Source organism: Mustela lutreola, chromosome 15, assembly GCF_030435805.1.
Source record: "Mustela lutreola isolate mMusLut2 chromosome 15, mMusLut2.pri, whole genome shotgun sequence".
Taxonomy (NCBI): Eukaryota; Metazoa; Chordata; class Mammalia; order Carnivora; family Mustelidae; genus Mustela; species Mustela lutreola.
The window spans coordinates 32,385,705-32,407,918 of NC_081304.1; the positions used below are offsets into that span (position 1 = coordinate 32,385,705).

At 48.3% G+C, this 22,214-nt stretch overlaps 1 protein-coding gene across 1 annotated transcript; it reads right to left on the reverse strand.

The window, feature by feature from the left end:
* Positions 1 to 88: 88 nt before the first annotated feature.
* Positions 89 to 11,811, reverse strand: MKS1 (MKS transition zone complex subunit 1). Its single transcript, XM_059149083.1, has 18 exons — positions 11,709 to 11,811; positions 11,201 to 11,310; positions 9,856 to 9,926; positions 9,009 to 9,164; positions 7,656 to 7,753; positions 7,349 to 7,477; positions 6,979 to 7,083; positions 6,209 to 6,317; positions 5,616 to 5,672; positions 5,085 to 5,127; positions 4,764 to 4,829; positions 3,073 to 3,143; positions 2,670 to 2,739; positions 2,473 to 2,580; positions 1,662 to 1,795; positions 1,075 to 1,157; positions 892 to 989; positions 89 to 790 (listed from the first exon to the last, which is right to left on the reverse strand). The coding sequence occupies exons 1-18, from the start codon at positions 11,786 to 11,788 to the stop codon at positions 699 to 701; spliced, it is 1,680 nt and encodes a 559-aa protein (XP_059005066.1). The 5' UTR covers positions 11,789 to 11,811; the 3' UTR covers positions 89 to 698.
* Positions 11,812 to 22,214: the final 10,403 nt, after the last annotated feature.

The window sequence follows — 22,214 nt, forward strand, 5'->3', positions numbered from 1 at the left end:
ACTCTTGAGTGGGGAAGGGCAGAAAAGGGAAGGTTCAGGAGAATACCCTGGCCACGCCAGCAACCTGAGCAGAAAAACGGCCAACATGTTAGTCAGTACAAAAAGTTTTTATGTACAAAAAACACAATAAAAGATACTACCCGGCTAGCAGAAAGGACTGGGCACTGCCTTCAGCCTTCATTTCCTTGTATCTCAAATCCAACAAGCCCCGAGTGGCAGGAGGAGGCTACCCTGGAAAGAGGAGGCCGAGGCTCCCAGGCCAGGCATTCCGGATCTTCTCCTCTTCCTTTCTTGAGCCTCCGCTTGTAACGCAGGCTGTGAGGCAGGAGGCGCCTGCAGCTCTCTGCTCTCAAGACAGCGAGACAAGCCAGAAAAGAGGCTGTGTGAGCAAGGACTAATGGTGGGGTCACCCTACACTGGGCTAACCCAGCAAGCCTGCCCTGGCATGACAGCCGCTCGCAGGAACTGAAATATGCAGAGAGGGATCGCAGGTCTCCAGCGGTACCGCCCCCCGGGCAGAGGGAGGCCCTGCCGAAGACTAGGCAGAGGCACCGGCCTGGGACTCTCTGCTCTTCCGGGTCTCAGCAGGCTGGTGGGGTCGCTGGGGAGAAAGATGAAGAGGCAGGACGACACCAGCCTCAAACATCACCCGTCTTATCCTCTTGCACAGGGGGGAAGGGGGACAGGGCCGCTGTGAGCTAGGAAACCATGGTCCCCGAGGGGCTCACGAGGTCCTGGGGAAGGCTTTCTCGGGCCTCCTGCATGCGGCGCCGGGCACGACGAAAGGCCTCTGTGAGGGGAGCAAGTGGAGTGGTCAGTCACCGAGGTGTGGGGAGGGGTGGGGCTTGTGCCAATGCGGGGTGGCCGGCTAAGGGGTGGAGGGAAACCTACCCAGCACATTGTGAACGGAACTCTGCTGGCTGAACCCTTCCAGACGGTCCAGCACGCTCCGCATCCTTTTCCGGAGGGAACTTGACTCCATGAAGGCCCTGCACAGAAGCCCAGCACATGGTCAGGGCTGTTGCCCAGCCCATGGGGTAAGGCTCCCCGAGGCGGAGGGCCGGGGTCACTCACCTGGACTGCTGTAGGCAGTGCAAGCGGAAGGTGACACTGCCAGTGGTCTCGGTGCGGAAACCAAAGCGGCTCAGACGCTCCCCCTGAGGCATGCAGTTAAGACAGTGCCAGGTTTCTGGGGGTTCTAGACCCCAAGCACTGTGCAGACCCATTCTTACTCCCACTCTTGGAAAAGAGATCCACTGGGGGGGACCTCCTCCCAGCACCCAGACTCCATCACCTCAAGGTTAATGTGGGGCTCCCAACTGTACATCAGGGGATGCCCTAACCTCAGCTGAGAATAAGCAATCTGAGAAGAGGTCCGCCACCTTTGGTGACTGAAGCCTCAGTGAAGGTCTGGAAGGAGTGGCCAGTCACTCTGACAGGACTTTAAATCTACTCATTTCCCAAGATCTCCCAGGATAGCAGTGTAGATGTCTGCACCTGGTTTAAGATGTGGCCATGACCTCCAGCTGAAGCCATGGGAAAGAAGGGAGGGACTAAGTAATAATGAGGCAACAAAGGGGCCTTAACCCTGATCCCACCTTCTGCAGAAGAAATAGGAACCTAAGCTCCCAACGTGAAGTCTGCCCTGAGACAAAAGGTACCTTGAAGGTTCCTGGTATCCGCACGTAGGAGAGGTCCTCCAGTTCCAGAGAGCCGCCGATGAAAAACCTCCTCAGCTCAGCCAGCGTGCCAAGCTCCATGGGCCTCCACGTGGTGACTGTCAGGGTGTGCGAGCCTGTGCCGGGAGAGTGGGGCCTCAGCCAGAGAGGGCATGCGGTCCCTCACCGGACTCCCAGCAGTGACACAAGCCTAGCCACCACTGGAACATCTTGTCTGGGGACGACCTGACCTCTGAAGAGGGGATCCTGGTGGTCTGGGGTACCTGTTTGGAAATCAGTCAGCTAGAAATTCACACCTCAGCTCTGCCAGTTATTACCTGTGTACCCAGCAGAAGTTTCTTCACTCCTCCGAGCCCCGTGCCCCTCACTAGTAAAAGGGCAATGGTAATGCCTCCACCTCGCAGAGTGGCTGGTGGGATTACCCAGGAAGCCCGTACACAATGCCCAGCACACAAGACACAGCGGCTCTTACCAATCCATTCAATGCACGGATACCAAGAGCCCACCCTGCCTGAGCATCTCCCTCTAGGCTGAGAGTCAAAACAGAGGCGCTCGAAGCAGATGCCACAGACGCCAGGGCTGCTCAGCTTCCGAGGTAGCCGCAGGCTCACTCAGCTGTCTCTCAGGGAGCAGGGAGAAAGCCTCAAAGGAGCAAGGAATCCAGCAAATTCAATGCTTCTAATTCTAAATTGTGCCTCCTCCTCTGGTAGAGGCCAAATGTTTGAGAAGTGTTAGTGTCAGTCCTCGGAGCTGGGGCATGTGGGCAACGTGGAGGGCAGGGATGAGACATCACCTGGGGTGGCAGGCAGCACCACAGCGCCATAGCCTTCCACACGATACCTCTGCCAGAAGTCCAGCGAGAGGACCTCACAGTAGAGCACAGGCCACTCCGGGAGGGCGTCTGGGAAAAGTGAGAGAAGCAGCCAGGTCTCAGGAGGCCTTCCCCCAACCAGAGGACAGCCTGGGCCCAGGATCTACTGAGCTACTCACCAGCAGATTCGTCTTCATGGAGGAAGGAGGCCTCAAATGTGAACGGGTAGGAGAAGTAAGCCACCTTATCCTAAACAAGAGAAGTGTTATTTCATACTCAGGGTCAGGGGTAGGCAAGGCCTCACTGAGAATCTGTTCTCTCTGAGGCCAGTGATACCTTCACAAGGGAGAAAGAAAAACTATCCCCCCACCAACAGGGGAAATAAGAGGCTCAGACGGGACAGAGAACCCACATATAAGCTGCTACCATGCTCAGAAAGACAGAGAGGGAAGCCCTGCACCAGGCGGCAGCCTGAGAGCCTGCAGAGAAGGGCCGGACGTAACTCTGACTGCTCCCCCGGCCAGCGCCCAATAATCTCCAGAGTCCCGCTCCCCTGCCAGAGAGCCCTCCTGTTTTCCATACCATTCCCAGGGATTTGGTGGCACAGGTCTGTGTTATTCCTGAGAGCTGCTGGAATGCTGGGCTTGACCAATCTGAAAGCCAAAGACCATATATGGTAACTGACCTGGGAGGGAGGTGAGGGGTTGAGAAAAGAACAAAGTTCCTTCACCTCTTCATGCATTCACACACACCAACGTTCACCTAACATTTGCTGAGTGTCTCCTATGTGCCATGACCAGTCACTGGGGATATCGTGGTGGGCAAACAGAAGTGATCCCTGTCTCTCAAGGAGCTAGCATGCCAGCTTGTGGGGGACACCGGCAACAAACCAACAAGAGGCTATCAGGTAGTGACAGAGGCCGTACTAAATACAGAGCAGGCTCTTAGACAGGGTGGTGAGGGAATACCTCTCAGAGGGGACACTTGGGCTGAGACCTGAACTCAGTCGTGCAAAGATAGGACAGAAAGGGTTTCAGACAAAGGAAATGACCTCCAAAAGGCCCTAAGGAGGAAATGAACTTGGCATGTTCAAAAACAGAAAGTATGGCTGGAATATTGTAAGGGAGAGATCGGCAGGGGCCAGCTTGCTCCAGCTTTGGAGCTGGGATTTTACTCTAAGTGGGAGGGAAAGCTGTTGGGGTTTAAAGTTCAAGAAAGATCCAACTAATTCACATTTTCAAAGGTTCCATTTGGCTGTGGTGTCTGTGGCAAAGGAACTGTAAAGGAGGCAAAGGGGTAAGTTAGAAAGTTAATCCATGGGCCTGGGCGGGAGATGGAGGAGGTTTGGTGCAAGGTGCTTGATAGAGGGGCCGGGGACATCTTCGGGAGATAGAGCCAACAGAAACTGTTGATGGAATGACTAGCTGTGGGAAGCTAGAGAAAGTGAGGAATCGAGGATGTCTCCCAGGATTTTGGCAGCAGCAACTAAGTAAACGGCATCATCATGTCCCTTAGGGAAGACCAAGAAGGCCGGTTTGACACAAGAGGGAGAATCAAGAGTTCTTGGATCATGTTAGGCAGGAATGACAAGCGGATATGAGCCTGAAGTTCAGAGGAAAGGCCAAGGCTAGAGAGAATACTAGGGGCCCGAGACATACGTAGTAGACAAGCCATGAGATGGACGGAACCACCTAGAAAGACTACAGAGAGGGAGAAATAGAAGGCCCAGGCCCAGCCCTGGACACTCTACAGCTCTGAGACCAACAGATGAGCCAAGAGCCAAGGGGACTCATGAGCCACCAATGAGAGCAAAGAGAGGAGCATGGAGCCAGAAGCCAAGAGGAGAGTTTGAGTGAGGAAACGTGAGCTGTGCCACGTGCTTCTCAGAGGTCATGTAGCAGGAATGCAAAGATGTCACCACAGGATTTGACAACTTGAAAGTGATCTATGATCTTGAAAAGAACAGTCACAGTTTCATTGAAAAAAGTGGGGAAGCCTGGGGCGCCTGGGTGGCTCAGTGGGTTAAAGCATCTGCCTTTGGCTCAGGTCATGATCCCAGGGTCCTGGGATCGAGCCCCGCTTCAGGCTCCCTGCTCAAGTGGGAAGCCTGCTTCCCCCGCTCTCTCTGCCTGCCTCTCTGCCTACTTGTGATCTCTGTCTGTCAAATAAATAAATAAAATCTTTAAAAAAAAAAACAAAGTGGGGAAGCATGACTTAATGCCTCTACAAAACTATCAGAATGGATATAAAAGAAACTTAGGAATATTACTTACTAGTAGATGGCAGTTCCACAAAGAAGTGGACGTAGAGATTGTCATACTCATAGCCTTGTGCTGAAACTAAGAAAACAATAAACAATTTTAGCTTATTCTCCTGTCACCCTTAGCACCCAACCCTGTACTGAACGGCCTATGCACTTCGGGAAGCAAGGCCCTTGAGGGCCAGGAACTCCCTGCGCTTCCAGGAAAGGCTCACGACTGAGTTTCCCAAGTAGGGCAGACAAGCCAGCACCTCCACCAGCGGGGACAGATTACCTCACAACTGTCGGGGCCTTGCCCAAGCATCAGGGGATCCCTGTCTGGCAAGGCACTTACCCACCTCTCCGTTTACAAAGAGCCGGAGGGCACCTGGTACAGTCTAAAGAAGAGAGAAGTGGGACAGGATCAGGAGCCAGGGGAGTCGGCACTCGTCCTCCAGCCGTTCACCAGTCCCTGGAAGACCTGATACTGGCAGCCGCCTTATGTGCTGCCGTGGGCTTCCTCCCCGCTCTCCCCTCACACGAGCGAGGCTGGGGGGTGGGCGGGAGGTGTAGAGGGAGAGGATCTCAAGCAGACTCTGCGCTGAGCATGGAGCCCAACGCGGGGCTTATCTCAAGACCCTTACCTTATGAGATCACAGCCTGAGCTGAAATCAAGAGTCGGAGGCTTAACCGACTGAGCCACCTATGCACCTCTGCTATATTTTAAAACACCTAAGAAGAACTGTGCTCTATATGCCAGTCTCTGATTTCCTTCTGGCATGAAGCCAGAAGCCATGTCCTTTAAGAGACACGATGTTACTCAGCCACAGTCCAAATGCTCTGGCTAAAGCCAGCTTGTGGTGGGGCAGGAAGCCAAGCCACTCACCATCTCAAAGTCTGTGCCCACGAGGCTGCTGAGATACTCCTTGTGCCGGCCATAAAGCTGAGGAAAAAAACCATAAGCAAACTCAAGATGCAAACCCAGCCAGACCGGGGTCAGTTCTGAATGGGAGGGAGAAAAGATGCTGTAACAGGAAATGCCACAGAGAGCCCAGGCTGAAGCATCCACACCGCCAACTTTTTCAAGTAAAGCACAGAGGCTCTGGAGTCTGCTGCTCTGAGGCCCAGTCCTGTTCCTGGCACTTATAAGCCCCATGACCTTGGGCAGACTTCTTGGCTTTTCAATCTCAGCTTCCTCATTTATAAAATGGTAATAATAAAAGCACTCACCTTAAAGTGAGGAAATAAAGTACATGACAGGCCTCACAGAGCATGGTACATGCTCAAATAAATGGCCATTGTTATTATTATGATGTTACGGTAGGATCAAAAGCTCGGGTCTGATATGTCAGCAGTGCTTCCTATGTCAGGAAAGGGCCAGTAAGAAAGACCCTGCAAATGTGGGCATGAACCTCAGACTCGGTCTCAGCTCCCAGGCACCCAGGCTCATCCCTGCACTTGGAAGGAGGTCACTCTTACATCCTTGAACACACGCTGTTCCCGCTCCTCCTCCTCTGGCTGCGCGAGGGAGGACACATTGTCCACTGTATACTTCCACAGCTCCTGCTTCTCCCCCTCGATCTCAATTCTGTAAGGTCAAAGCCACAGAAAGACCAGCTCTGATGAGATCTCTCCAGACCTAGCCCAGGAATGAGTCATCATTGGCCATACACCTTGCTCAAAGCAAACGAGGACGAAAGTGGCCGGAACGATGAGCAGGTGAGGGAAACAAAATGGAAAAGCAGAAAGAGCATTAGAGTGGACATGGAGCATGGGTTGGGGGCCCATTTCTGCCTCAAAGTCATGCGGAAACCCTAAAGCATGACATTCCTGGCAACCAATTCACTTGCCTAAAAAACCAACAGGTAGGCTTAGGTCATTTCTAATTTATAGCTCTTTTACTGTAAGACAGGGAGGTAGCAAGAGTCAGGCCAGAGGAAGAGACCTGGCTGAGCTCGTCCTGCCCTGCTCTGGCTGGTCCCTGCAGGCAGCAGCACAGAGAATTATTTTCACTTAACGATGCCACTGAAGTTACTTAGCTCTTTCAAACTGGTACAGCTGCCCACTTTCCAAGAACAGGGTCCCCGGGATGCTAATGGTCTCTTATAAAAGAGAATATGAACCATTAGCTGGGAATTTAGAAACCAAGGCAGATGAAGGACTTTCTCAGAATCTCCTCAACTTGAGGCAAGAAGTGAAGCCAAGAAAAGGAATGCCAGTCCCCACGCCCCCTCTCTTCCTCTCCTCACCTGTAGGGTCCTTTGAGGCCAGTGAAGTCAGGTTTTACTGTGATCACACCATTGCTGTCCACTTTCAGAGTACAGAGGACATGTTCATACTTCTTATAGCCAAGCCTAGAAACCAGGAAATCAACACCCAGGTTCAACACTGCTGGTCCCACTAAGCGGAGAGAGGAAGAGGTAGTCAGCCCACGTCAGGGGAGAGGACAAAGGCTGGAGTGAGAACTGTCAGTCAAATGCCTTCTTCTGAGTACGACTAAGAGGAAAAAGAAGAAACAGTCCCTCCCTTCTGCACTCCCCAGGGGAACTATAACAGGGTACGTGATGGGTGACGAGAAGAGGAGGAAGATCTGAGCTAGGCAGTGAGGGCTTCACTCACTTCCCGTAGGGTCCCAGGTCTGCCATGATGTACATTGTCTGAAGAGGGGTGTTGATGACATGGTTGTTCCTGACAAACTCTTCTGAGGGTTCCCAGGTGACAATCCGTGACTTGAGGATGCTGCCCTCCCTGGAAGACACCACAGGAAGGTGCCACCCCCTGAAGAGCCCAAAGGAAGCACCTGGGGGAGCATACCCAGAGGAGGCCTCCTGCAGAACGGGAAGCTCGAGGTGGCAGACATACCCAGACACTGGCCTGGAAGGACTATGAAGCCCCCCGCCCCAACCCCCTACTTATTTGTACTCACATCCCTCGCCTGTCCTGCCGTCGCCGCCTGACATTGGCCATCCGTTCCACCAAGAATGATGGCGCCTCCCAGGCTGCGGTGGTCATTTTCTGACAGTGCTAGGGAAAGGGAACAGCCCTGTGTGACCCTTCTGGTCAGGGCCACATGGGATGAAGTGCTGAAGGCAAGCCCTCCTTTTGAAACCTCATCTGGAACCTATATCTAAGAGGTACACCCACCTCACAGTTATAAACATTAGGGGAGGGGAGCAGTCGCACAAAGAAGCCAAAGAAGATTCCTACCATGCCTTGGTTTGTTCCAAGATTTTAGCAGCATATCATCCTTCAGAAATGAGTTTATTTATGCTAACATTAAAATGAGTCTGTCTGCAGGGGCACCTGGGTGGCGCAGTCAGTTGAATGTTTGATTCTTGGTTTTGCCTCAGGTCATGAACTTTGGGATCAAGCCCCTCATCGGGCTCCATGCTCAGCACCGGAATCTGCTGGAGATTCTCTCTTTCTCTCCCTCTGCCCCTACCCCACCATGCACGCGCTCGCTCTCTCTCTCTCTCAAATAAATAAATCAATCTTTTAAAAAAAATAAATGAGTCTGCAATCTCTGAGTACATACCAACAAAAAGTTGAGTGAGTGTGCCTGGTAGATGCTGATGTTACCAGGTACTTGAAAGATGCCAAAGGGGATACAAAGTATCCTGTGAAAAGTCCTCCCATGGGTAATTCAACACTAACTAATTTCATTTACTTTTCTAAAACAGAAAACCCAACTTTTATATGCTACCTAACATAAGCATCAGTCTTTCAAAAACATTCATTTAATACCTGCTCCTTGCAGAACTACAAAGGTCATAGGCAAAAATCAGAAAATACAGGCTTTTCTCTCAAGGAATTTTTAAAAATCTCCTGAGAAGAAAGAACATGTCATACAGGGACTGAGGCAAACGTAAGGGTATGTGAGCAGTGGGGAAGAGAGCACTAACCCACTCCCCACAGCTGTACTGAATCCTTCTTGAAACCTATAGATTCAGAGTTGTGGCTGCATTATCTAGATGGTTCAAGGCTCCACCCACCTGCCTTATCTCATGAGGCATGGAGGAAGTCTTCCCTGGGTCTCTAGCCTGCCTATCATGAGAGACACTGCCTGCTCCCCCAGGCCCTCCAGCAGGTGGAGAAGGAGCAGCAGCCACACCACCTGAAGACTGGGCCCAGACTCCAGCTTGGCTACCAGCAGCACCAGGCAGTTTCTGGAGAGGCTGCCTGTCTGAACAGGCTTCTGGTTTAACACACAGAACCCAATGAGGCCAGAAAGCTAGGGGAGGGAAAGAAGGAAGCTATGGGAGCCCAGGAAAAACAATACCTCCTCCACATTGGTGTATCTATCAGAGTCTGTGTAGGTAAAAATTCGTCGGTTCTTCCTGCCGCCCGAATCCTCCAGTTTCAGGATCTCTTGTCGGTACTGATGATCCAAAGGGCTCTGACAAGCTGCTTCATTTCGGTACAGATCTACTTCAAACTGAGGTCACAAGGACACAGAGATCTATTGAGAATATGTCAAACTTTTGTTCCTGTAACTGTTTCGTCAAATCAGTTCTATAGAGCCAGTATAATTTGATATGTTCCCATAGCCCACTTCCACTTATCTGAACTAACAGAGGGCAGGGGATCCAAAGAATGTTAGAGCTAAATGGAACCAAAGTGAGGGTCTAGAACAATTAGACCCTGGTCTAGGTCTGGGTCCAGACCCTGTTACAAACAGCAGATTTCACCCAGAACTGAAAAGTGTTTTACCCAGGATCATAGAACTGGGTAGTGTCATTCACTATGTCATATTGCCCTTTAAACACAATGGGGGGTGAGGGGGGCGGCACCTGTATGGCTCAGTCAGTTAAGCAGGTCTGCCTTTGGCTCAATTCATGATTTCCAGATCCTGGGATCGAGCCCCATGTCAGGCTCCATGCTCCATGGAGAGTCAGTTTCTCCCTCTCCCTCTGCCACTCCCCCCACTCATGCTCTCTCTCTCTCTCCCCCCACCCCAAATAAAAGGATAAGATCTTTAAAAAAAAATAAAACAGGGAAAAGTATAAACTGCTATAATTTTCTGGAAATCAGTTAGGCAGTATGTATCAGGAAGGCTTCCCTGCTACCAGCCAGGTGGAGGCGGAGCAGGTGGATGTAAACTGAGTGGAGAGGTGGCATGGGCTCACCTGGCTGAAGAGCTTCTCCTGCCACCCAATCACGACCTCTTCCTCTTCCTCTTCCTCTGAGCGGTGTCCACCTCCAAAGACCACAGAGTGAGTCAAATGTTTAAGTCAAATCAGCCCCACCTTTCACTCTGTGACTGGTTATAACCCAAGTCCCTGCTTTAATATTTGCCACAAAACCAGCTGGAGTTTGGGGATTTATTAAGTGCTCACTCTAAACAAAGGTTAGAGAGGCTGTAGATGTATGTAGAAGCCAGGTTTAGGCCCAAGCAGTCTTAATTATCACTCTAATTTGAATAAAAGGAAGGCATGGCTCCCAGGAATTATTTAATCTAATTCAGTGTCAAGAGTTAAATTCAGGATATAGGCTGGATAGCTCTTCCTCAATCCCACTGTCCACATTTTCTAGAAAGGAGCCCTGGCGTCCTTGTCCTTACTGTTCCTGAAGCCATACGTCTAGAACCACAAGCACTGTAACCTTAGGAGACAAAGTGCCAGAAGAGAAGAGGAAAAGCAAATAAATTATTACTTAAAGAACCAAACCGAATACACTCTTGGCTGAGTATGCCTTTTTGAGACATGTGCTTCATAACACACCAGTGCACACTCATGCCTGGGAATATATCTGAACACATACAACAAATACAGAGAGACTAGTGATTTAACACAAACACACTGTCCTCTCTTTCTCATTCTTCTGGCTTCTGAGATAAGGAAACTGCAGAAGCACAGTTGATGTTAATATGTACCTTTTTCAAGCCTACCCCAATTTTAAAATTGTTTTAGGTAGTGGGCATAAATATACATTTATGTATACATTTATAAGTGTATTTAAAGTATACATTTATACATTTAATTTATAAAGTATGTATTTATAAAGTATACATTTATACACTATATACATGTATGTAGTACACACACACCATGTATATATGTATGCATAGTACAGACATTTATGTATAGTATCCACATACATTAGGAGTTTGAAGCATATTTTCTCTTAGCAAAAAATGCCACAATCAGTATCTAGTTTGCCAGGCAGGTGTTTAACCTATCAAAAGTATAGTCTTCTGTTATTTTACAACATCTGGCCATAGTTCAGTTCAGCTCTTGATGGCAAGAATCATGTCTTACTCAATTCTCTTAACACAACATAACGGAATAGTTAAAATTGCTTGAGATCAAATCCTTGCTTCAACATTTAGCAACCATGTGACCCTGGGCAAGGAACACCTCTCTATGCCTTTTCTCAGACTACAGATATGGGCCTACTCTGTCTTAAAAGGCAACTACCGCTCCAGGCCCTTCCCCAAGTCCCCAAGGGGTCACATCACCACCATACACCCACTGGCAGTTGGGTGAGGCCTAAAAGTGGCCAAGTCTATGAGGTCCTTCCCAGGCTGGGCAGCAGGCTGGTAACGGAGGAAGTTGCTGGATGTGATTCTTTGCAGGTGGACTCTGTCAGGAAAAGAAAAGCCCAGAACACTCATTACAAGACACACAACCTGAAGATGAACACAGAGCAAAGATGGGAGGAACAAAAGAAAGAAGAGGGTGGGGCTTCAAGGTGTGTTGTGTGCGTGTGAGCACGGCCGGGGGTCTTAAGGGGAAGGGTGCGGATAAGTGCATTGGGTACAGAGTTCTGAGGAATTTGAGAAGGGCAGAGGCTTGAAAGGGTTTAGGTAGGTCTGGAAGCCGTAAGTGGAGCGGGTTGAGGGTAGTGAGGGAGACGCCGGGAGACCAGGAGGCAGAGTCGGGATTGAAAGCGCAGGTGGGCACTCAGCAAACAAGAAGTGAGGTTCAGGCTCGAATTATCTGAGAGCATAAAAGCACAGGCTCTGGGACGATGCGACTACCGGAGGCGCAAGTTGCGCACGGGGTCCCGGGAGCGATACACAGCCTCCCCCGTGTCAGTGCTCCAGACCGCCTCCGCCATGACAGCTGTGACTCGCCGCGACAGCGCCGGAAAGCGCACCGCCCCCAGTTCCCCTGGCAACAGGGACGCGGGACTCGGGAGGCGGAGGAGATGCTGCGCGCGCAACCTAAGGTTTCTTGCCGTGGGCCGCGGGCGCGAGCCCGAAGCGAGTCGGACCCCGGTGGAGGGTGTGAGCGCGGTCCTTTTGGGGTACTGCGGAGTCACCGCTTACCACGTGTGCGACAAAGCTCGCTCACACCTAAGACTGCACATGATGCACTTAATAAATGAGGAAACCAAGGTAGTGCCATCGGCCCTTTTCACGTAGATTCAGAAATGATGATGGGGACTAGACCCAGGTGACCTGAGTCCCGGATTCGACTTTTCTCACCACGCCGCACTGCTTTCCACAGAATGCTCGGAAACTGTCCTGAAAATCGGTGGACATGACTCACAGAATGCACCCATTCTTCCCAAAGGAGTCAGGGAAGGCGTTGGCACTTACTCAGACAAGAAAATATATTCTTGGAAGAAAACCAAAAAAAAAAAAGTGTCAGAAGAGTTAGTAGTCCTTGTGTTGGTATTCACTGAGCCGGAGAAAGAAGAAACAAGGAAGCTAACAGTAAGGAAGGAAATTTTCTTATTATTGAACTGGTTTTTCCCCTGTATATGTTATTTCCGGATTTTTAAGCCACCTTAAGACACTCTACTGGCCTCCTGAAAAGTCAGCAAAGTGCTATCCAGAAGTCATGCTTCATTGGACGATCAAAGCAGGGACACATCGTAACCGCCAGTCTGGCTCCCTGGCACCTTGGGGTAGGTCACCAGTTATCAACCTTTGACATTTGCCATTCCCCCAAGAGAGTAAGCAGTTGTCCCCTAAACTCAGTAATCTCATGCCAGTTTGATTATATGGCACTGGGAGTCCTGGACAGCATAGCTGCTGTTGTGTAACACCAAGGACTCACCAGAATAATAGTGCCATTTATTTAGTATCTAATACAGCCTGGGCACTCTGTTCGCACTGTCCCTAATCCTCATAGAAAACCCTTAAGTAGGCATTGCTACTTCCATGTAATGGATGAAGTTAGGGAAGGCCAGGGCTTAATGGGCTTACTAAGTTTGAACTCTCATTAAGTGGTGAAGGAGCTGGGATCCAGGTCCTTCTTTCGAAGCCTAAACACCTTCCACTCTGCCTTGCAACCTCTCACTTACCACTGAGCTCGTTAGTCCATAAAGGCACACAATCTCCAACGTGGGAAACAATTATTTCAACAGATAGAACTATGGAGGCTTCAGAATACTTGCTCTTACAAAATAGTCTCATTTTTCCTTTTAAAATTGTAAATAGACAACACTATGCCACACGAACAACAAATGACAAAGGCAGAGCATGCAGCAAGAGTTTAGTATAGGGATGCCTGGGTGGCTCAGTGGGTTAAGCCTCTGCCTTCAGCTCAGATCATGATCTCAGGGTCCTGGCATCCAGCCCCGAATGTGGATCCCTGCTCAGCGGGGAGCCTGCTTCTTCCTCTGCCTGCTGCTCCCCCTGCTTGTGTTTTCTCTCTCTCTCTCTGACAAATAAATAAGCTTAAAAAAAAAAAAAAGGCAGAAATTTATCTGGAAAATTTCGAATAGTTGGTATTTAACATCTAAATAATCAATTTTTCAAGAAAGAAGTCATAATGGAAATTAGGAAATATCTTGAACTGAATGAAAAGCAAAATACAATGTATCAAAATGTTGGGTATGCTTAGAGAGAAATTTATAGTATAAAATGCTTCTATAAGAAAAGAATTCTTGGGGTGCCTGGGTGGCTCAGTGGGTTAAAGCCTCTGCTTTTGGCTCAGGTCATGATCCCAGGGTCCTGGGATCGAGCCCCGCATCAGGCTCTCAGGGAGCCTGATTCCCTTCCTCTCTCTGCCTGCCTCTCTGCCTGCTTGTGATCTATCTGTCAAATAAATAAATTTAAAAAAAAAAAAGAACTCTCAAACCAATAATCTAAATTTCAGTTTTAATAATCTAGGAAGAAAATAAAACCAGAGTAAGAAGCAGGGAAAGAACAATAAACCTAAGAGCAGTAATCAATTAAATAGGAAACATAAAGACGATCTTTTTTTAAAGCCACATCTAGAATGGTGGAGGAAGAATCTCAAAAACTGACTTGTTCATAAAAGCAGTGAGAATGCTGGCAACACTTATCATCAACTTTTTCAGAAATTTAGAAGTTAACCAAAGGCATGCGATAATCCAAGGAGCATTTATTCAGGCAAAACAGCCATATTTCAGTAGGAACTGAGAGATATGTGGCATTTTAATTGTCCTCTTTCTTCTCCTCAGCTCAAGCTTACTGTGAATAGCCTTTTCTCCTTGGGGGAATGTCAAAAGCAATGACATTGCTTTTGTTTATTATTGCATTTTCTTAATACTGCAGCTGCTTGAGATGATGATAATAACTGAAACAACCAAGAAACTAACCAAAGCCTTGAAAGGAAAAACTGGGAACTGATATGCCCATTGGAGTTTTCCAAAGCTCCGATATTATCCTGGAAATCTAGAAGACCACATACATGTGCAGGGTGGTGTGTATATCCAGGAAAGACATGAGATGCTTGACTCTATCATATCTATATCCATATATGAGAAATAGAGAGCTTAAAAATGTATAATGTTTATATGAAAAGAATTTTTATATAAATATGTTCAAAGAACTAAAGGAAACTATGTCTGGAGAATGAAAGGCATGTAAGAGAGTGATGTCTCACCAAACAGAGAATATCTGTAAAGAAATATAACTTATTTTTGAAAAGAAACAATAGAAATTCTGGAATTGGAGAGAACAATAAATGAAATGAAAATTCACTAGAGAACCTCTATAGCACATTAGCACTGGCAGAAAAATGAATGAGCAAACTTGAATACAGGCCAGTTAGTTAATCCCATACCCAGATCTTGGTTTCTTCCTACCATACCATTCTCCATTACAAAGCCATCAGGGCTCATTGGAGAAATGATTGATTCCTTGAAAGAAGCAGAATGGAACCTCTTAGGCACCTCTGGGCTAGGGAGCACCCATTAGAGCAATCCTGAGGTAGGTCGTTGTATGAGCTGTTGACAGTTAGCGTGCTTAGCAGCTGGTCAGGGGTACCTGGGCAGGGCACCAGCAGCATCTGTTACAAGTACATTTGAGGGAGGTGATCCTAGGAAACACCGGCATGCGAGTGGGGCTAACCCCAGGCCAGCTCACTCAGGGCATTCCTTTCCCTCGCTTCTTCCAGGCAGTGTGGAATAGGTGGGACGTCATGGGTGTTTGCACACTGACATCACCAGAGCTGGCAGGAGAATACAATAGGTACGCAGTACCCAGAAGCTCAGCTTCTGAAGACGTTCCTTCATATGCCCTAGTCAGATCTCAAGTGACTTTGCCCAAGAAATATACTCTGTTTCTGATAATTAACTGCTTTTATCTTGGGCAGCCCCATTTTCCCTACAGTGTGTCCCAACAGGTTAGCCCAGGTCTTCAGTGACATGTCAAGACTTGGAGCAATAGGAGTGTTCTAAATAGTAGGATTCTGATGACATTGGCTTCTACGGCCCCTCCCCCCTCCAAGAAGTTTCCATTTTTAGAAATACAAGGACTTTAAAATTCACGTTCTGTGCTCCTCTCTCCCTTGGTATCCTCATAGTTTTTTTTTAATTTCCTCTTGGGTGCCTGGGTGGCTCATTTGGTTAAGCATCTGCTTTTGGCTCAGGTCATAAGCCCAGGGTCCTAGAATCAAGGCCCACAACGGGAGTCCCAGCTCAGTGGGGAGCCTGCTTCTCCCTATCCCTCTGCTGTTCCCCCTACTTGGGCTCTCTCACTCTCTCTGTCAAATAAATAAAAAATGTCAGGAGCACCTGGGTGGCTCAGTGGGTTAAGCCTCTGCCTTCAGCTCAGGTCATGATCTCAGGGTCCTGGGATCAAGCTCTCTGCTCAGAAGGGAGCCTGCTTTCCGCTCTCTCTGCCTCTGTGTCTGTCAAGTAAATAAATAAAATCTTTTAATAAATAAATAAAAATTTTTAAAAAGAAGAGGGGAAAAAAAGTACTGAGCAAAGAAGTAGGTTGCTACTGAAAGCAATGAGCTCCCCAACCTGGAGGTTGTAAGCAGTGACTTGGTGACCATCTGTCAAGGATGAAGACGAGCCGTGCCTCTTCAGCTTTGATGTAAATGATCTTGTGAAAGACGCAGATTCTGAATGGGCAGTCCGGGATAAGGCTTGGGATTCTGCACTTTTTTTTAAAGATTTTATTTATTTATTTGACAGACAGAGATCACAAGTAGGCAGAGAGGCAGACAGAGAGAGAGGAAGAAGCAGGCTCCCTGCTGAGCAGAGAGCCCGACGCGGGGCTCAATCCTAGGACTCTGGGATCATGACCCGACCCGAAGGCAGAGGCTCAACCCACTGAGCCACCCAGGTGCCCCCAGATTCTATATTTCTAAACAGCTCCCAGGAGATTACAACGCTGCTGTCCTCAAACCTCACTTTGAGTATACAGGATACAGTGGGAAATCCTACGATAGGTAGAAAGTTCAACTAGATTAATAGTTTCCAAACTTGCCTGCATGTCAGACTCACTCAGAAGATTTATTAGAAATAAGGCTTCCTTAGCCCAGTGGCAGAGATTTGAATTTCCTGGATCAGGAGCAAGGCCTAGACATGTGTATTTTTCACAAGCTTCCCACTAATTCAGACCGTGTTTGGAAACCACTGAACCAGAAGTTTCCTAAATGTATTTCAAATTCTAAGCTTCCTTTTCTCAACAATCTGACAAATATCAATCAGGATAAGACAAAGGGAGGCCGGCAGTGTTACATGGTAGCCAGCACAAGGTCAAAACATTTCCCTGTTATAGGAATCTACATTTACACTCACTACCTTTCCTGGGAACTTGGCATTTTCCATCCTTTTGCAGAGTGACTTCCATTGTGCTCCCAAAATAGCTACGTTATTGATTTCTTGAGCACCATCAACCCATGGTGTTATAACATAAGTATGTTTAAAAAAAAAAAAGGAACTTCCACCATGAGTTTCTTGGAGAATTTTTCCAAAGACAAAAATAGCAAGGAAATCTCGGCCCTGTGTGACACATTGAAGATATCCCATAAACATGAATAACCCAAATGGGGCTTGTTAGAGCCATGATCTCTTAATCCAGAAGCAGCTGTGAGCCAAGAGTTGCAGAGCCCTAATCTAAGGCTATAGATGTTTATTTTGTAGATTTAATAAATTCCAAGAAGACAGAATCACAGACAGTGATTCCTGTTTTTCATACCTGGGCATCATCCCTATCCTTTCTTGTGACAGAGTCACATACGGAAGGGTTCGTGGAGATGGCAAAGACATGGTCCTAGACCTTGGGGTTGGAGAGAGAAGCTGGACATTCCCCCACACAACAGGGGATCAGAGAAGGGCCAGTGAATTGGTAGGATGCAAAATCCATGGGTTACAGGGGAGAGCCTGGAAAGACGCAAGCATTAGGGAAGGCCCGTAAGGTTGGCCCTGACGAGTGCCTTGGCAAACGGGTACAGGCCCAGAGGAAGAAAACAGGCATATAGGGGCCTGTTTCTGGGTGATCTTCCCACAGTCCCATCAGTCAGGATCCTGTGTCCATCCAGTGTCCCCACAACACACAAGGGTGTTCTCACTGTGGGCCCCCTTCTACTCCTCTCCTTCCCTACGTGAGCCCACTTCCCTATACCTTCCCCCAATGTCGTCTTGCTCAGGGTAGCCTCCATTACTCTCCTCTGTGTTAGACACCTGCCACATGCTTTCAGAGCACATGTTCCCTTATTTTCTGCCATTCTCTCAGTTGTAGTTACATAGTTAGAAGTGTAATTTAAAAAAAAAAAGAATTATTCCCATCTCTAAGTTCCATGAAGGCAGAAATCACATTGATTTTGAGTCCCAAGGCATCCCCAGAACATAAGAGCCCAGCACAGGGTAGGCACTTGTTCAATTAATGAACAATTATCTTTTTATAACTCTTTCTGCTTCACTAACCAATAAGCTTCCTAAGAGGAAGAACCCAGACTTAATTTATCTTTGTATCCTCAAGTAACCCAAACAATTGCTCAATGCATGCTTACTTGGATTGTACTGAACAGAGTTAAAAGATCAGCAGTCGCAGTGCCCCAGGGAATGAGCTAGAGTTCGGGGGTAGTGGGGTGGGGTGGGCGGGTTGAATTCCAGGGTTTGGACAGGAGAGGGCAACAGTGAGGCCATCAACTCAGAAGCCCTGGTATTTAGATGAAGGGTGGCCTCCTAAGGTCTGCAGTCAGAAGAGAAAAGAGAAAACACAGATTACTGTTAACACTGAAGGCTGGTTTTAAGACGTAATGCTAGGAAAGCCTGCAAGACTGCTTTCTGGTGGACAGACATCCCCACCTGTGTAGTAGCCAGACCCACAGGGACTTCTGAGAGCAGGGAGCAGCTAGCTCAAAACCAAGAGCTGACACCTCAGGAGACAGGGTGGTCCTCATGGTTCCCATTACCTCTCTCTCATCAGACAGCAAGCAGGCCATGGGGGTGCGGGGTGGGGTTCCCCACAGTCACCGAGACAGACAGGAAGTCCAACAGCAGATGCCAAACAATTTTTATTTCCCTCTCTCCCACTGGTGACACACCACCCGGCAATGAGGACATGGGATTTAAGCAGGTTCCTTTCTTAGTTTCAGCTTTGGACCCTGCTTGGGACTATAGCTGGAGGTTCCAGAGACTCCAAGGGAGCGCGAAATGTGAAGTCTTAAGAACAAGCTCACCCTGCTGCGGCTGCTGGCCCCCATGGCTCAGAACGCCTCCTGCTAACCATCTGGCACATGTGAGTCATGCCTCATATGTCTGCACGCGGGATCGCGGGTGGCCCCGGCAGCACCCCAGGAGACAGGCAGGTGTTGTCATTCCCTTTGCCAGCGGAGGAAGCCAAGGCTTAGAGACCGATTGACCAAGTGAGACCCAGTTAGACCTTCTAAGCTCACTGTCTGTGACCCCTACCGCCCAGGCTAGCCAGACGCTTCTCCAGAGTAGCGAGAGTAGCCCAGAGAACACAGAGCCCAGGTGAATGTGGCTCCTATCATGGTGTCTGTTTTAGCTGGATGTGAAGAAAATTTAAAATTTTTGTGTAAAAACAAACCCAGGTAACTTCTGGAGCAGGACATGAAAGCATAATTCTTGAAAGTGAAAATGCAAGATACCAAACTTCTAGTTAATAATAATGTAACAGTGTTGCTTGATTAATTGTGACAAACGTACCACAGTGACATGTCATCATACTGGAAGCTGGGTGTGGGTCTGTGGAGCTTTGTGCCCTCTTTGCAGTAATACTGTAAATCCAGAAGTGTTCCAAAGTAAAAGTTCTGTCTAAAAAGGTGAGGCATTAAAGGAATTGTAAGATCTCAGATTCTTCCAGGAGTACCTGCTCACAGTCCCATTTTGTTAGAGGTGCACAGAGTCGATAATTGAAAAGCATCGCCCATGCCCTATTGTTTGCAGAATAGAAGGACATTCTACAGCTTTCTAAAAAGTCTGGATTTCTTCTTTTATTTTTTTTTAAATATTTTATTTATTCATTTGACGGAGAGAGATCACAAGCAGGCAGAGAGGCAGGCAGAGAGAGAGGAGGAAGCAGGCTCTCTGCGGAGAGCCCGATTCGGGGCTCGATTCCAGGACGCTGGGATCATGACCTGAGCCAAAGGCAGAGGCCTTAACCCACTGAGCCACCCAGGCGCCCCAAGTCTGGATTTCTTAAGAAAAGAACAAAAAGGCAGAACTGTAAAGATTCTTTCCTCCCTGGGCCTCTGCCCCTTCTTTGCATGGCGAGAAGAACGACAGGCAAAGAAGCACCGAGCACACCCCAGGTTCCCACCAGAGTGGAAGGGATTCTATTATAGAGTTGGTTTAGGCACCTCACCCTATTCTAGCCTCTCCAACACTTTTCCAGAGCATGTGATCCGTGCACACCCCCAGATCACCTGGGTGGAGCCCCAGCAAGAAGTAATGAGAACTCGTCCACTTACAGGAAGTGTGGAAAGTGCACCCAGTGGCACCCAGCAGGCACCACCCCCGAGGGGTGGGCTAGTCATCAGGGAAGCAGGCTGCCTTCTCAGGGAGGTCCATTCAGGACTCCGGCCTCCACCCAGCACAGGGACCTCCGGAGGCAACTTTACAAGACTAGGGGCACATGGGTCCTGCTGCTCCTGCAAGAGTCTTCAACCACTTGAGAAATAGGCATTGGAGTTTCACCTTCAGGTTGAGAAAGAGCTTCAAGCTGATGTTTTCTCCCAACTATGAAAGGACCAAGACTCAGATGTTCCTCATGATCACTCGGCTCTGTCTCTGTGCATCTTAAGATGGGCGGTGGGGCTCTAACTGGGGGAAAATGAAGGAGAGAAGAGAAAAATCCAGAAGTTATCTCCTCCAGCTACACCTGAAAGAGTCAGAGTATTTTAATCAGGCCAGGAAATGGTTTCCAGAAACAGCTTTAGAACTGATAGTCATGAACTTGAACTTGAATGACTAACTTAAGTCAAGGGTTACACCACTGTCATCATCTTTATAATCAAAACAACTATCATTGATTATTCAATATAATTTAGAGCTCTTAAGATATCGATAATCTAATTTTGACAACAGAAAAATGTATAAAGAGATAATAAATAGGAAAAGCAAAGGGGAGAGAAAGAACCAATGGGCAGTGCCCTCTGGAGCTTGGCAGATAGGGAAGGCTTCTTGGAGAAGATAGGGCTTGAGCTAAACATTGGGCTTGGACAAAAAGGGAAAGAACAAGCTAGACATGGAGGATGGCAAAAGGAAAGGCACAGGAGCAGGAACATGCACAGCATGTTAGAGCAAAGGAGTAGGTGAGTTTCGCTGGAATGGAGCGCTTGGGTTGGGGGGTGATGTGTGATGGGCTAGGAGAGGTGGGCTGGGAGGCAGGATAGAAACTTGGCTTAAACTCAAGACTTTGTCCTTTGGGTAGTGGGAGTTCTGTGGTGAAAAGTCTATTGTACGGGAGGGCTGGGGTGGAGAGAAGTGGTGCCAGGGAGAAGGAGTGACACTGCAGCAAAGCTGAGGTAACCCAGAGCAGAACCAGAATGTGAGGAAGGCAAGGAAGTGAGAGATGCAAGAGATTTATGAAGGACCAATGGATAGGAGCTGGTGACTGGGATGTGAGACAGAAGGAAGAGAAAGAGAAAGAAAGGGAGCAGGAGGAGGAGGAGGAGGAAGGGGAGGAGAAGGAAGAGGAGAAAAATAAAGGCATCCAGGAGGACTTTGTGGTTTCCAGCTTGGGTGACTGAGCGAATGATCATATCCCCAGCAGAATTTTACTTCCCCTTTGTCAGCAAGAATCTTCTCATTCTTTTGTTTTGATTGTCCCCCAGAACTAAAGAGAACCCCGTCCCAGCTGGTAACATGGGATTCTGGTTCCCTGTTTGTGCAAAGAGAACTCAAGGAGATGGGACTGGTACAGAATTGTTCCAGGGGACAAAGCAGACAGGTACTAGGGCCTCTGGATCTGATGACAGGATCCTAAATGGCGGAGGCTCAGGGAAGCACCTTGGTTATTTAGTGGATCCATTTCTCTTTTCAGACAAGGAAACTGAGGCCTGCAGATGAAGAGTGACTTCCCCAAGGTCATACAGCCAGTGAGAAGTGAGCTAAGACTGGAAGCTGCTTGCTGCGTCTTACACCAGTGCTCCTTGCTTTTCTGCATGTTGCTTAGTGTTTCATGTGTGTGCACGTGTGTGTGTGCATGTGCATGTGTGCAATACGTGCTTGCAACACGTGCTTGCTTGAGCCCCAGGGGCATTTATTGGAGTGGTGTTTTGTCTGTGGATTTACCATAAAGCATACCTTACCAGACTCCTCACATAATAATGGTAATAATTCAAGGTTGCTTTTGTTGAAAATCCAGAGTTTGGGGCACCTGGATGGCTCAGTGGGTTAAAGCCTCTGCCTTCGGCTCAAGTCATGATCCCAGGGTCCCTGGATCGAGGCCCGCATCAGGCTCTCTGATCGGCAGGGAGCCTGCTTCTCTTCCTCTCTCTCTCTGCCTGCCTCTCTGTGTACTTGTAGTCTCTGTCAAATAAATAAATAAAATCTTAAAAAAAAAAAAAAAAGAAAATCCAGAGTTCATGTGTGATTATACGATAATTAGCTTGTCTCCCCATCTCTACACTCAGCATGTCTGGATTTACTTGGGGTCACATTGTCTTGGTGGAACTCAGATCTGTTGCTTCTCGCAGCCCTATCCTGACATTACCCTGCCAAGGCAGGGAACAGATCTGATGCCTTTTTCATTTTAAAACAAACTTACGAGTTCATCATTTGTAAGCTTAGAAGAGAGAGGGTTGAGTGTAAGAAAAGAAAAAAAAAAATGGGACAGACATTAAGGCCAGGTGCTCAGCAA

Bases quoted from the DNA above. Each gene is read 5' to 3' on its own strand.
- MKS1 (XM_059149083.1), bottom strand. From the start codon at position 11,788: ATGGCGGAGGCGGTCTGGAGCACTGACACGGGGGAGGCTGTGTATCGC. The intron at 4,830-5,084 runs GTAAGTGCCTTG...TTGTTTTCTTAG, and splicing joins CTTTGTAAACGGAGAGGTGG to TTTCAGCACAAGGCTATGAG. The intron at 3,144-4,763 runs GTAAGTAATATT...TTTGGCTTTCAG, and splicing joins TGTGGAACTGCCATCTACTA to ATTGGTCAAGCCCAGCATTC.